Raw genomic sequence first — 14774 nt, 5'->3', positions numbered from 1 at the left:
CACACTGGTCTCCTGTATAACAGTGTGGGAGACAGCGACTAGACAGTTTTTGGTTGTCAGGGATGTGTAAAGGCTATAAGGTGGACACACAACCATGCACTGTGCTGTCAGATGACACGGACAATCAATCTAAACCCTCAACGAGCCATTTTGAGGTATGCAGATTTGGAAGACTGGCAGAGGATGGCCCAAAGACACAGGAGATTGAAGAGATGAAAACAGTTCTAGAGATAAATAAAACATTATCATGGTAATGTTTCTGTGCTTGTTCTTGCACAGTCTTACCTGGAACTTTGGTCTGTGCAGCAGCTAAGGTGGAGGCTGTAGTGGATGATGAATATCTCATCGTTCCTAAGGACAGCACTTCAGACTCTCCAGCCTCATCTGTCTTTGAGAAGTTTCTTATTCACAGTGAGTTGCTTCATTTTCCCCAAGCCCACCTGGTGTTCGTCCTTCCACACACATGGTAGCCAGTCATTGTCTATCCTTTTTTTTTTTTTTTTTTTTTTTTGGCAAATTGGAGTCATCACAGCAAGGGACAACTTGGCTGTGTAGGGCTTTATTGTTTGTCATCAGTGTGAAGCTGGTGCTCTGTCTATCCTTCTCTTATTTCTGTGTGATGCCAGCAGCATGACCACAGAACAGGGATTATGAATGAACACTTACCAAAACCACCTCCGTTTTTTCCTTTAAAAGTCTGAGGAACCAGGTAATGTGCAAAAGTATATTATCTTAACCAATTTTTGATTTTTGTTATTATTATTATTATTATTTTTAATCAGTGTTTTTTGTGCATGACCATGTGTGCATACAGTGGGAGCAAGCTAAAAAACTGCAGAACAGAAGGGTGGTGTTGGGTGGGTGGATCTATCACACAGGGAAAGGGGATTAGCTTGGAGCTAATGAGCAGTTTAATGACTGCAGCAGAATATCATTGAACTGGGAGAGGGAAAGAACCTATTCAAAGCTGTAGCAACAGTGTAGAGACAGTAACAGATACATTAAAGGTCTTCTCACTCAGCACTACACGTGTCATGATAGTGTGCACAGTGCATAAATCTCTTGCCTCGTCTCATTTGAGCATATAAAATCTCCATGAATCAGCTTTTGTGTCCGCTCTCATCACCCCCCTCCCTTTTCCTCTGCAGCTCATGATTTATAGGGTGAGCATTGTTTGCAGATAGATGACAACTAAAGGTTCACTTTTTCCTTTCATTTGCCCATCTGTCGAATACAATGGTTCTTCTGCCCTCTATTAGCTATGTCAGGTGGCTGTCAGGCCTGTTCCTTCCCCAGAACAAATCCTTCTCCAGGCGTCTTTTATCCTAGCTCAGATGTTTAGTATAGTACCATGATTGGTTTGTCAGCAGGTTAAAATTATGCATATATACTTGATTCATTCAAAAATGGAATAGCCACTTGCAGTACCTTTCCACTTCTGCAGCACTCCTTTGAAAGTGTCAGTGATGCGTAGGTTCCATTCCACTAAAATCGGCATTTGACCGTTATTGTTTTGCCATTTTGATCTGTCATACCCTTCCATAATCATCTAACCTCTCAAGAAATATACTAAATGAGAACCAAAATGTTGCAGGAGAAATTAAACTCCCCTACTTCACAAACACGGGACATTAGCTGAACTGAGAATGAGTAGTGAGGTTGAACCTGTTAGGTATAGATTAGGGATCACACTGATTAACCTCATCTATTTGGATTGACTGTGGTTAATTCCATTTGGCACACCATCAAAGATAATCCAAGGTGCCTAGCATGTAAGGCCTTTACCAGGGCAAATCTCAACATGTATGCATTAATAGGTGACCCAGGAAATTGTTTATCTGCAGAAAAATCAATGGCTCAATAGCTGACCACACCAGTGACCTGGACAAGATCAGCACACAGCAGTCTAAGTCTATTGAAATTAGAAACATTTAATTGTATTACTGTGCTTATGCATGCTTACTTTGATTAAAAGCAGCCACAGTAATTAATTTCCATTTTACTCTACTGGAGTAGTGATCAATGCAGTTTTCTGGTCAGTATCACAGTAGGTCTGTGTTTTATGTGCTCACTTTTTCATTCAACCTGAAACCAAACGTGACCTGCTGTTAATAAAATACATTCCTCAAAACTGCTTTGCTAATTCCTCTCATTTATGTAATAGTCAGCTTACTGTCCTTGGAGATGACTAACTCTTCCTTGAATTCATAATTTTTGATGAGCCCAATCTTTTTTCCTCCTTGGAGAACTGCCCAACATCTGTTGGATTAAAGAACTGCTGTGTCAGCACACAGACCTTGATACTTGCCAACGGTACACACGTTCTCATGCATAGCCTCATGGTGTGTTTCCTCCCTAGCTGTAAAAAGTTGGAAGGGCAGACAGGGGTCGACTCATTAGACACAAGGAGACCTTGCTACACATCCATCTGTCTGTTGGAGTGTTTCTTAGGACAAAAGATGGTAGTGCCTGTTTTCTCTGCTGCTCTTGGGACAACAATGATCATTTGGGGTTTGTGTGTTTGCGTCCATTGACACGCAATTTTATTATGTACATGTAGTGCTATTTTGTGTATCACTTCACCATAATTTCATTTTGGTTTCACTGAAGGGATGGTTTTAGCTTTCTCTCCCTTCTGGATAATGTGGTCTTGTGAGTAAAAAAATACAGGGATGGTAAAATGTATGGCAGTTCATAATATTCTCTCACAAAATTCAGAAAACAGCCTTGTTAGTTTAGGGTGTCCTGTCCATTGAGTGCCATAACAATTATTCTGATAAATTAAGCTAGGAAGGAACTGTTACTCGAATGGGGAACTAAAATCCCAGCAGTTATGTTCTGTTTACTTCACGTCTGTTTTGTGACACATTATCTAATTTGATTCCTATTAAGGAATAAACTGCCTAGTGCATTGGGGTTATTTTATGAGCAAACTGGTGTTGGTACACTAGTATATGTATATTTGTATGCATGTGCCTGCCCGTTGTCACTGTAGGATTAAACCAAGCAAACATTTGACTGTACAGTTGCCTGGGCCCCAGGCGCTCTCAGGTATCATCCTCTCTGGGTCTACTTAGCCCAGTCCCTTGTGGGAACCATCCACATGTAAGCAGACCAAACAGGTGATGTTTCCCAACCTCAAGTGCTTATAAAACTTGTTGAAAATTTGTTTAGCTATGGAGCTGTTTGATCAGTCTGAGGACATTTCATGGAGTTGACCAACGTACATCGTTCCCTTTAATATCAGATCGTGTTGTGTCAGGCGTGGTTTCAGTATTAAAAATTCAGTGTGGATAATCATAAATGTGACTGAAGACTGCAATCAGATGTGGCTAATTATGAAAACATGACTATTTTCTTCACACACCTGCTGTCTTGCAGTGGTCTTAGCATTAGTAACACATATAATACTTACTTAGTGAGTTGCCATAAATAATCATTGGAACAGGAACATTTCAAAAGAATACTTTACCTAAAACAAGTTTGAAAAAGGACGAAATATTGTCATAAAATTATTCCAAACAGCATAAAGGATGGATTCTTTGATTCCAAAGTGATGAGTAGTTGATGATCAAATTTTCATATTTGGGTGAACTATTCCTCTAATACATCTGTTCTAACTGGTGCTGCTGGGCTTCAAACCTGTCTCTCCCTGACCTACTTAACACCCCCTCTCCCCAGCTCCACCTCCTTGCTTCCTCTATAGCAATCAGATATTCGTATAACTAAAGAGATATGTAACTACATGGTTTTCATTTTATTGCATTGCTAATTGTCAGGTGGCCAGAAAACATTTTGTGCTGGGCGTTAGAAAACCCTCAAAGTCACAAAATGTTGGCCAAACATCAACGAGTTTGTCCTCTAATTAGCAAGTGGACAGGGAAAAGCCCTGTCAGCACAGTCTTGGAGGCCATTGATAACACTTAGCTGTGCAAACTATTTGCAGATCTTGATGGCTGCATATTTCTTCATCAGCTATGTAATGGCTGAACAATTAATCAAAATATCATCAATATCACAATACAGCCAAGTGCAATATCCAAATCGCAGGAGCAGAACATTTTTATAAGTAGAATATCACCATGCTGTAGAGATGCCCTGGGCTGCAAATTGTATTAGAGAAAACACATTTGTTTGCTATCCAGCAAAAATCACACCATCATCATTTTACTATCTTTTTAACTGAAAATAAAAATTGTAATGCAAAGTTATCATCCCTACTAAAATTGTGAAATTGTGAATCATCTCAATCACAATATCTGTAAAATAAATTACAATGTGTTTTTTTTTTTTTCCCTCTTTTACCATAACTTTCAGCGATAGCCCCAGTCTGAGTATAAATGGAGAGACAATTTCAAACAAGCTCCCAAGGCTGTCCAAATTGTTTGGAGCAATAGAGGGAGTACCTGGAAAAGTGTTTGTCCCTTTCTTTCTGTTTGTGTAACCTATGCTGGATTAGGGAAAAGTGTGTTTTGCATGCTTTTGCTCAGACTGCCTTGCAAAGCAGATTGTTATACTTCATACTTGTGCAGGTTTCTGTTACATGAGTATGTTATCCCTTATTCCAGCTGTAACTAACATGCATACCGTATTTCCCCAATTAATCGCCCGGCCGCAAATAGCCGCCTGGTTCTTTTAAGCGCCTGGGGTCTGCACCCATTTTGCGTATTAAACGCCCACCCGAATAACTGCTGGGGCGATTATTTGCATTATATTGAGGTAAACCCAAAATAAGGCTATCATCTTATTTTGCAGAAGTAAACAGTTAGCCGCACAATAACTGTGTGGCACTTCTGTTTTCTGTCAAAATAAGAGAGCTAGCTAATGTTAGAAAAATGGGTGTACCATAATCTTAAATCGACCGACTATAAATATGTTGGACAGTAACTGTTATCATAATAATGGCCTGGTGCAGGTCTGTGTAAAAATAAATAAAGCCCTGCAGCGAATAGCCGCCTGGTTCTTTAAACGCCTGGGGTCCAAGTTGATTTTGCGTATTAAACGCCCGGGCGATTAATTGGGTAAATACGGTACTTTATTTTAGTGTTAAGAAAAGGTAGAGAGGCAGAGAAAAAATTTCAGTTAATCCTAGTGCTCTACTGACTACTAAGTCAGAGATTGATGGACATGTCACAGTATATGACCCGTCAGTCCATCCTGCTTTCATGTCACTTGGAACTCCCTTTCACATTTACATCAGTGTTGCTCTTGTCTAATACTGAATGTCAAAGTGAAAACAAGCAGGGCTCTTGGTCCCAACAACCAGGTTTTAACACCACTGATTTAATTAGTATTTCTTGTAGATGAACCTTGAGAAATGTTATGAGTTGATACAGTTAATGTGCCTGTGCAGGAGTTTGACACAGAAATTTGTATCCATAATTTTCTATAAGATCACCTTCTTAGGGCATTTAGAAATATTCATGTTTGTGAGAAATTGACGGTAGCTGCCAGTTCTCATTTGTTGGCAGTGCCAATGGGATTGAAATTGTCTCAGATGCACACAAGTCCTTTCAACTTGTTCTGCTCATCACTGCTATTCCCATTGGTTATGGTAGAAAATGTTGTCTTGGGTGCTGCTTTGTGAAAAATAGTATCAGTTCTGACTGATTTGCTTGAGTAATGCAATCAAAAGTGGAGAGGTTTGTGTAACTGAAACTGCTATTTCTGAAAAAATACCAGTGAGATAGCATCTTTTGATGTGGTGAAAGCAGTTTTTATCAAAAAAAAATTGAAATATTCCTTTAAAGTACTTTTGGCACCAGGAGCGGATTTTGCTTCATAGGAAGCCTACTTTCACATTTTAACAATAAAGGAATTGCTTTTTTTGTTTGTTTATGAACACAAGCTCAATAAATACATGAAGCAGGAGTCAGGTCCAATTAACAGACACACACACACACACACACACACACACACACACACACACAAATGCTGTTGATCAATGGGAATCTTCATATTATGCTGTACTGGATTCTACGATATTGATTGGCTTGCCACTGCAGCAGATCTGTGGAGATGAGAATTGATAGAAGAAAAGGAAAAACAGCCCAGTGGCACCAAGTGAAGTTATCAGAATTATGGGTTAGTTGGCTGGGCATCGATCGCTGCCTGTTTTTACTCAGCCAAAGTTAATGGGGTCCAAAATTAGCACTCACCAGTTGACTGATGCGGGTAAATTTAGTCTTTGGCAAGTAAATTATGGAGACCACCTGCCAATCTGGCTGGTAGCTACTGGTTTTATTTAGATCTGCTAGATCTGCCGTGCTGCGTGTGTTGTGCTTAGTGTGTGAGAAGTCATCAAATCGTGCCTTTTTTTTTTGGTTACAGTATGTGAGGCACTTGTTGTCATTTGGGCTTGTGAAACAAACTTAGCTATGTTGAGGTTTATTGTGCGAGTGGAGCCCGGAGGAAAGAAGAATAAAACCACTGCATCCATGGCAATGCAAGTGCCCCCTCCTCATCTTGTCAGAAGAAATTCTGTGAGAGCTGCTCCAAGAACATGGCTGGAGTTTAAGGAGGGGTCATGTTTTGTAGTGTGTCGTGTTAACACAAAGCAAACACGCAGAGGCAATTCCTTCATTGTAGACACCACAACAATGAAATAGGAGAACATCTTGAGTCATGAGAGCTGGAAATGTCATTGTGATCGCACACCAGTCTCCAGGGCACAGTCCCTGCCCCTCGAGGCCACCCCATCACTAAAAGCCCTCTACTACAATATTGATTTAGAATCACACATGAGACAATTAAAGCAAATTGCAATAATAAAAAGCAATTTATTATTTGTGGATGGTTAAAAAATATGTCTGGCTGGTAAATGTTTTCATGTGCCAGCCACCTTGGCAGGTAAGCTGAAAGTAGATTTTGTACCCTGAGTTAATCACTGATCAGTCTGTCATTCTGTTTCTCTCCTCCCTCTTGTCTATAGTTCTGACCGACTGATGGATGACACAATAAGGTAAGGCCTATTTATTATCTTGTGCATATGGAAGGTCATATTTCTTTGCATGCATGGCAGTCCTCTTTCTTCACTCTAGTGCCTTGTAGCCACATTTATGCACGTTTCCTGTATGCCTGTAGCTGTAATGCACCTGGATGGCCTGAGTGATGATCAGCATTTTCAATCTTCTATACACAGTCAAAATAATTCAGTGCATATAAGACATAGATTGTAGCTCATGCATTTTTCATCACGTCCTGGTCTTGCTGTGGTTGTAGCTGTTGGTAACTGTCCTTGTAGCATTGTTCATCACATAATTCATTGTCACTGTTAAAAAATGATGACAGTGTAATTGGAAATTCACTTATTTTTTCAACCACTAAACACCAGCTGGCTGGAAGAATGGGAAAGCAGGCTTTTGCAGCTGTTCTGTGCTAAATGCTCACGGGAACATTCAAGACAGCACATGGCAACAGTTTTGATAAATAAATACAGAGACAAACAAGGTATTTAACTTTAAATATCTGCTATGCACCACCATTCACAGAATAAAATAAAAACATTCCCACCTCTAATTTTATTCCTTACCACTAGAATCAAGTGTATGACATTGAGGAAATAGCCTTTTGGCAGCATGATGCACTGGAAGCATTATCTACATTAAAATGCACCATTTTTGCATAGATTGTACTAAAAGCTGATCTACAGGAATTTGCATTTTAAGAAAGTTGAATGATTTGGTATAAACTAGTGTCTTTGTCCTGCACATATTGAGTAAACTCTTATTGTCTCTTGAGGACACAGTGTTTTTATTTAGAATTTGCAAGACAATCTCATCAGTGGTCTGAATCCAGTCTGTGCTCCTCAGCATTGCCCTTGCTCCTTCCCATTTAACCTTGCCCACCCCTGCCTCGCTGGGTCCTCCCCCACCCATTCCTCTCCCCATCTCCAGTCCTTCCTTCTGGTAAAGTATGGTGCCCAAGGGACCAGTTGGAATTTTGCAAGTAAAATATTTCACTGTGACTTCCTGTCTCCCTTATGTCATCCAGTCCTTTTCTTTCACTTTTGCCTGCAGTTCTTTCAAACCTACCTACACCCCTGTCATGTCTCAGTGAAGCAGAAAATGACAGCGAGTTAGCTAGCTCATTACTAACGGCTCTCCCAAGCCAGAAACCCACTTACTACCCCAAACCGAATAAGAGCAGCGACTTCACACCTGATTGTATTGTCCCCCCAGAGATGAGTAGGAGAATGGTTCATTAGTGCTCTGCGAAGGTTTGCTTGACGTTTTTCTCTGATTCCTAAATGAAAAAAGCAATGATAAGCTGAAGGGAAAAAGACAAACTCTTGAAAGGACACTTATTACTGAATCCTGCTTTCAGACAAAATATATTCTCTGAATAATATGAATTTATTGTCATTGCTCTCTAATTTTCCCAAGCGAACTTTGTGAATTGCTGATTATTGACAGTCTAAGCCTGCTAATCCAAGCTAGTTGTAGTACCTGGATTGTTTTGCTCCTTGTCGCACCTTTGACCTGTGAGCTCAAGACTGTGGAAGAGACTCATGTTGTTTGGCTCTGATTCCCATGAGCAGGTTAATTTTGAGCTACAGGTGTAGGAAGATTGAGTCAGCATTGTGTCTTTCTGACTACTGAGAACATGATCCACAACAGAGCGCCACTAGCCCAGACTGCGGACTGTCCCCTCAGCAACTTCCACCTGCAAGGGATGCCATGACACCAGTCCTACTCACACTTACACACAAACATACACACACACACTTGCATTCTCACTTCTCACACATTGCAATCCACTTCTCACAAAACACTCTGCAGCTATGCTCACTCACAACCTTTGTTCTCTCTCTTTCTCCCTCTCTCTCTCTCTCTCTCTCTCTCTCTCTCTCCCTCTCTCTCTCTCTCTCTCTCTCTCTCTCTCTCTCTCTCACACACACACACACACACACACACACTCTCTCTCTCTCTCTCACTCACTCACTCACTCACTGACTTAGAACGGATTGGCCAACTCTTTCTCTTTCTCTCTCTCTTATGCTCTCTCTCTCTCTCTTATGCTCTCTCTCTCTCTCTCTCTCTCTCTCTCTCTCTCTCTCTCTCTCTCTCTCTCTCTCTCTCTCTCTCTCTCTCTCTCTCTCTCTCTCTCTCTCACACACACACACACACACACACACACACACACACACACACACACACACACACTGACTTAGAATGGATTGGCCTACTGATTTATAGGCCTGTCACCTATGTTGCCAGCCAAGGGGTAAACAACCATGGTGATCCTTTTATCTTGTTTTCCCCTGCCTGTGCTTTCCTATGGGCCCCTGTTGCCCGGGGGTAGGAGGAGCCCTCCCTTGGGGTTGCTGCTTGTCACTTGACTAAGGTCTTAGCATTACGTAATAGTACTTGCAGAAAAAAAAAATTAATAAATGTAGCATTTGTTGACCATTTACACAGTGTAGATAATTCATGTGGCCATTTTGTTTTACCTTGGTCTGAGGCTGCAGAAAAGAGAATCATTTGCTTGGATGATGTATGGATGTAACCTGCCCCTGAATGCTTAATACTTCCACAAAAGGGAGTTGGTGGCACACAGAAAAAGAGTTTTAGATTTATAAGTGTAGTGCTAAAAAGTCTTGGAAAAAATAATGTCTTTTGCAAATGGATTTATTATCCCCTATGCCCAGTACGATGCCTGCAGAAAACAGAATTAAAAGTATTTGCTAATGCTTCCTTGGTTCAACCGAACAGATGGGATAGTTGCATCTGTAGGCTGTGGGAGCTCATGTCTTACATGCACTGACTCCACTGTAGAGGTGAACGGTTGAGAAGCAGGCTCGGTAGTTACTATTGATTAGCTTGTGTAACAGATGCCACTAAAGGCTAGTGTAGAGGGTGAGAGTTTTCCTGCCAAATGCCCAGCTGCACTTTCCTGCCCTCAAAGTTGCTGAGACCCAAGTTCGTGGGCAAGAGAGGTACAATATCACAGCAACCCTACACCTTCCTTCTGTAGGACCGAGTAATTCACACACACACGCTCACAGACACACTTGTACACACAGAAAGTTGAAGGAGAACGTTATAGGGTGACCGACTGTTTCACCCAAGAATGAATCTGTCTGTTGATGGAATGTATTCTAACCTCTGGAAATGACACTTTCACCCTTCATTTTTGTGTAGTTCCTGATTGCTTGGTGGTAGTGAAAAATATCACAAATGATCTGCAGTGTTAAGAGTTTTAGATGGATTTATGAAATGCTTGGTCACATACTAATCACTGAAAACAACATCAGTTTAGCTTAAAGAGTCCATTTTCTATTTATATGTTGCTTCACCTTGAGCACTTTATGGTTGTGGGTTTTTGTGTTTGAGTGTGTTGGTGAAAATAGCCGTTGAGCAATTAGTGTCTGCTAGCATACAGATCCGTCCTTCACCAGCTGCACTACTCACTTTTTCCCACATCGCCATCCATCAGCCTGTCATGGTGCTAGCATCTGTGACACATTGTGAGATGTGTGTAGAGTCAAAGCACTGTACTACCCTGATGAATGGAACCAGGTGCAACACTGTTGTTGAACTCATCTCTGCCTCTCTGTCTCTCTCTCTCTCTCTAGTATTGCCATGGCAACAAAGGAGAACATGACCTTCCAAAGGGGCATGCTGAAGTCCATACAGAGCAGGGTCAACACGCTGGCCAGTATCCTTACTAAGTTTGTGGTTCTGTATATCTGTGTAGGTTTACCTGTGCACACACACACACACGTCTTGGGTAATGTGATTTCCAGCTCAGCTCATCTCAACAATGTCAGCAGATACTTTTGGTGTATAGTGGGCTTTTTTTTTTTTTTTTTTTTTTTTTAATAATTTTGCCCAAAGTCTAGTTGAGTCAGCCAGTGATAACATCTTTCTAGGTCTTCTGTGTTCTATCCCATCATACTTTACCCATATACTCCAAACAAATAACTTCCAGTCTCCATCCAATGTCTCAATTCTAGCTGAAGCAATTAAGCGCTGCTAATAAACTATTCGATAAGACTGCAAACCAACATGGATGAGACCATATTATAATTGCTAATCATACATCTCAGATAAAAAAAAAAAATATTGTAAGTCAAAAACTAAAAATAACCTAATCAAGTCTGTAAAAACTACACAAACTGAACAGACTTTAGTTAATGCCAAGCCAATGTAACCAGAAAACCCTCCCTATCAGAGTGCAAGCCAGAGACAAAACAAACAGCCCATGTTGCTGCTGGACAAGCCACACCCAGAGGCCTGGTTGATGAATGCACTTTTCACTTTTGTTAACTTTGTTGAACTTGGGAAACTCTTTGCAAACCGACCCCTTGGGCTACTGTAACCTGTTGCCAGGGCCTTGAAAAGGAAGTACTATAGAAAATAATCAAATTATTATTAATATATGGAGAATAGATTGTTACAGAAATGCAATATATGATGGCTTCTGTAAAGATGACCTGATGAAGAGTGTAGCACTGAAACAGTGTAGTCAGTAAAGACGCTACTCAGGTGTATAAATCAACTCTTTATCTATAGAGGTTAAACTTAATTCTGATTGTGGGATTGAAACCAATCCAACTTGAAACTTCCTCGATCTTCCCTAACTGTTTCCTCTCCCAGACCGTTTTCCAGCCATCAACAACCTGATCCAGCGAATCAACCTGCGGAAGAGACGGGACTCACTCATCCTTGGCGGAGTCATTGGCATCTGTACCATTCTCCTGCTGCTCTATGCTTTTCACTGATAAACAGGCCTAAAGACCAAAAGCTTTACACAGGAGACGGATTGTTCTGCTCCTTGTAGCATGGGAACCCCCAGGAGACAAAGCTCAGTGATTGGAGGACCCTGGAGGCTTCTAAGCAGAAGGACATTTGGTTGGTCCAGTCCTAGGACAGGACCAATGTCAGCCAACATGAACTACTGGATTTGTATTTAGCAGTGGGACAGATGGAAAGCTGGTGGTTGGTTGCTGTTCTGCCAATGAGGGATTGGAGACCAAAATTACTAATAGGACTAGATTTCAAAGAATTATATTGATAATTCCCTTGGAGAAAGACTGTGGAGGACAGTCTGACCGGGCTGTGGCTCTGACGCAAGATAATGTTTTCTGAGGTGAAGAGATTTTTAAACGGTCCTTTTTAAGTGATGAAGTGGGTTGGATAGGTCATTATGGGCTGTAAAATGTGCATAAATAAATTATTCATATTCAGTATGTACAAAAAGTATGACACAACTAGATGCTCAACATTTTATTTTTCAAAATATATGATTGAACTGAAATGTGTACTGGGCCTTCTAATTTCGGATGGACAATGAAGAATGACTTAATGAAGATGTGGTAACCGCAAGAGTTGTTGTACCGTATCAAAGAGTAATGCACAATTGCAGGGCAAATTTTTCTTTTAATTTTTTGCGTGTATTTGATAATCGATAGTAGTGACAGACAGGAAAACATCGAAACATGAGGAATGATGTGCGATAAAGACTTTGCCAGCTGTGCCCCTCAGAGCTCTTGGATTACTTAATAGCAAAGCCGCTCAGCTAGTTTGCATCCTTCCCCCCATTTTTAATAACTCATTTTCCCTGTCACATTTAACAACAAACATGCAAGTTACACAACATGAAGTACAATTTTAATCAATCTTCTTGAAACCTACAAGAGCTGTAAGGTAGAGCACTTCCCAGCAACAGATACAGATGCCTTGTAAGGATGGAACTACAGTTTGCTTACGGCAGTCATTTTTCTCTAGATGACAAGTCCTGCGTGGATTATTTTAGACATAACACTACTCTGATGCACATGAGCAGTTTGTAGCACTGACCACAACCATTGGGCACATTTTCAGTCATGCCCCTCCAGACCTCTGTATCACACTTTGTTACAAACTATCTAAAGCAGGTGCATCTGAAGGCGGAGACTCAAATGTTCATCCAAGATGGGAGCAATTCCAAAAAAGGTTAGAGAGTCACATCATTAAAGTTTCTTGATGGGGCTGTACAACTGAGAAGGCAGGGCAGCACTGTGAGAAACATCAATGAGTTTGAGTCTCACAGCTTGAGGCTGTCACACAAATGGAATCAAAATCTTAAAATAAAAAGCCTCACTTCAGTTGACTTAAGGGGATAAATTTGGTTCATTGTCCTCATTCCCTCTGATTTGATTACTCGCTCACAAAGACTGGAAGTAGAGGAAACTTGGCACACTGCGGTTTCCTGTAAACTGTCTTTCCATGATGACCAGGTATTTTTTTAGGGAATCAGGAGTTTCTTGATTTAAATTCTGCGCTCCAATAAGGCCCTGTTGCCCTGTCATTATTGTCTGATTTTTTTTTTCTCTTTAGGGAATGTGCGACTGTTTGCTGCATGCATCTTCATCTTCTTTTGCCATGTCTGTCATTTTACCCTTCCTGAAAACCTAATATGATGTAATCTTGTGTTCCAGTGGAACCCAAGTGCTTCTTTTATTTTGTTTTAAGTTTTTAAAATCATAGAACAAGATTTATGAACACATCCCACGCTGTTGAGGAAAGACATTTTTTGTTAAATGCAGCTGACTGAAGATGATGGACTGACAAAAAGGTTAGCTGCCCAAATGATCGTTCCAGACGTCTAGTCTTTAAAATGTGTTTATGTACATTAAAGGATATCAGTTTGAACCCATTGTTTGTGTGGAGACATGAGGATTGATTAAACCTTTTTGTGCCATCTTTGTACTTGAAAAGAAAAGACAAGTAGTCAGGTGTGTTGAGCACAGCCTTAGGGAGTCACTTGAATCCCCCAAGGCTCTACAGGAAGCAGTCATTGTCCTGATGGCCCCACTCTTCTGTCTACTCCTGTGTCAGCACCTTGTCTCCCACTGCAGCACCACTTAACATTCAGTGACTGATAGTCTGGTCACTCGGGACTTAAACATTACATATAGAAAGTAGCATAATTACTGTTGGGATACTTCTTTAAGAATTGTGTCATTAGTCCCATTAGTTCCCTTTGGAGCGGTCTAGCTGCTCACTACCATCTTTCTCTAATACCTGTGTTCCTTTCAAAGGGAAACCCTGTGTGAAAGTCTATGTTTGGCACAGAGGTCTCCCACCCTGTCAGTAGATGTAACTACAGAGGTGCTGGTGCGTTAAGCTCCTGAATATTTCAGCCGCTGTCAACCAGGCTGACAACCACCAGCAGAACTAAGCACTAGATACTCTCACCAGGATAGGTTGTGGTAACTTCTGCCAAACACAAAATGTCTTTTGTATACAAACTGGCGCTCAGTGGTGTCAAAGTCTGAAAGGAGAAGAGAAGCAAATCCTATTTAAAGCCGTATTTTGACATCAGTCATGCAAGGATACACCACTCCTCTGCTGAAATGAATGCTTCTATCACTTCCAGCCATATATTGTTAATGATGGGGCTTTTGAGTTGTTTAAACTATGAGTTCATGTTAAATTTCCCCTTAAGTAGCTTCAAAGTTAGAACAAAACATTTTTTTATATTATATAACAGTGTCACATGCATATTCTGGATCTGTCGGTTGCCACGCTTCACTGAAGCTACATCACGCTTATACTTAATGAAATATTCAAACCCAAGACAGCACCAATGTTTTATGGCTGCACCATTGCATCAAATACAAAATAACTAGATGTCTTGTGCATTGTTATACACACGTTTCTAGAGAATGAATTATTTGTAATCGTGTTTGCCAAGAGCATGGAGAATTGAGGTGTGTGTGTGCTTGTGTGCTCTATGGCACAAGTGTGTGCCAGGATCTGCTTCATGCAGATGTGTCAGGTACATTG

General features: G+C 40.8%; 1 protein-coding gene across 1 annotated transcript in view; it reads left to right on the top strand.

Moving 5' to 3' along the window:
• The window catches only part of gosr1 (golgi SNAP receptor complex member 1), a 31693-nt gene extending 18051 nt beyond the window's left edge, over positions 1-13642 (top strand). Inside the window, exons 7-9 of the mRNA XM_030066925.1 lie at positions 6932-6961; positions 10577-10659; positions 11601-13642. Of these exons, the coding sequence (XP_029922785.1) occupies positions 6932-6961; positions 10577-10659; positions 11601-11725 (238 nt within the window). The 3' untranslated portion in view covers positions 11726-13642. The remainder of the gene's footprint in view (positions 1-6931; positions 6962-10576; positions 10660-11600) is intronic.
• The last annotated feature ends 1132 nt before the right edge of the window (positions 13643-14774 follow it).

The sequence above is a fragment of the Myripristis murdjan genome, chromosome 13, assembly GCF_902150065.1.
Source record: "Myripristis murdjan chromosome 13, fMyrMur1.1, whole genome shotgun sequence".
NCBI lineage: Eukaryota > Metazoa > Chordata > Actinopteri > Holocentriformes > Holocentridae > Myripristis > Myripristis murdjan.
Note: the sequence above shows the minus strand (reverse complement) of the source record. Positions and strands in the feature narration are given on the sequence as shown.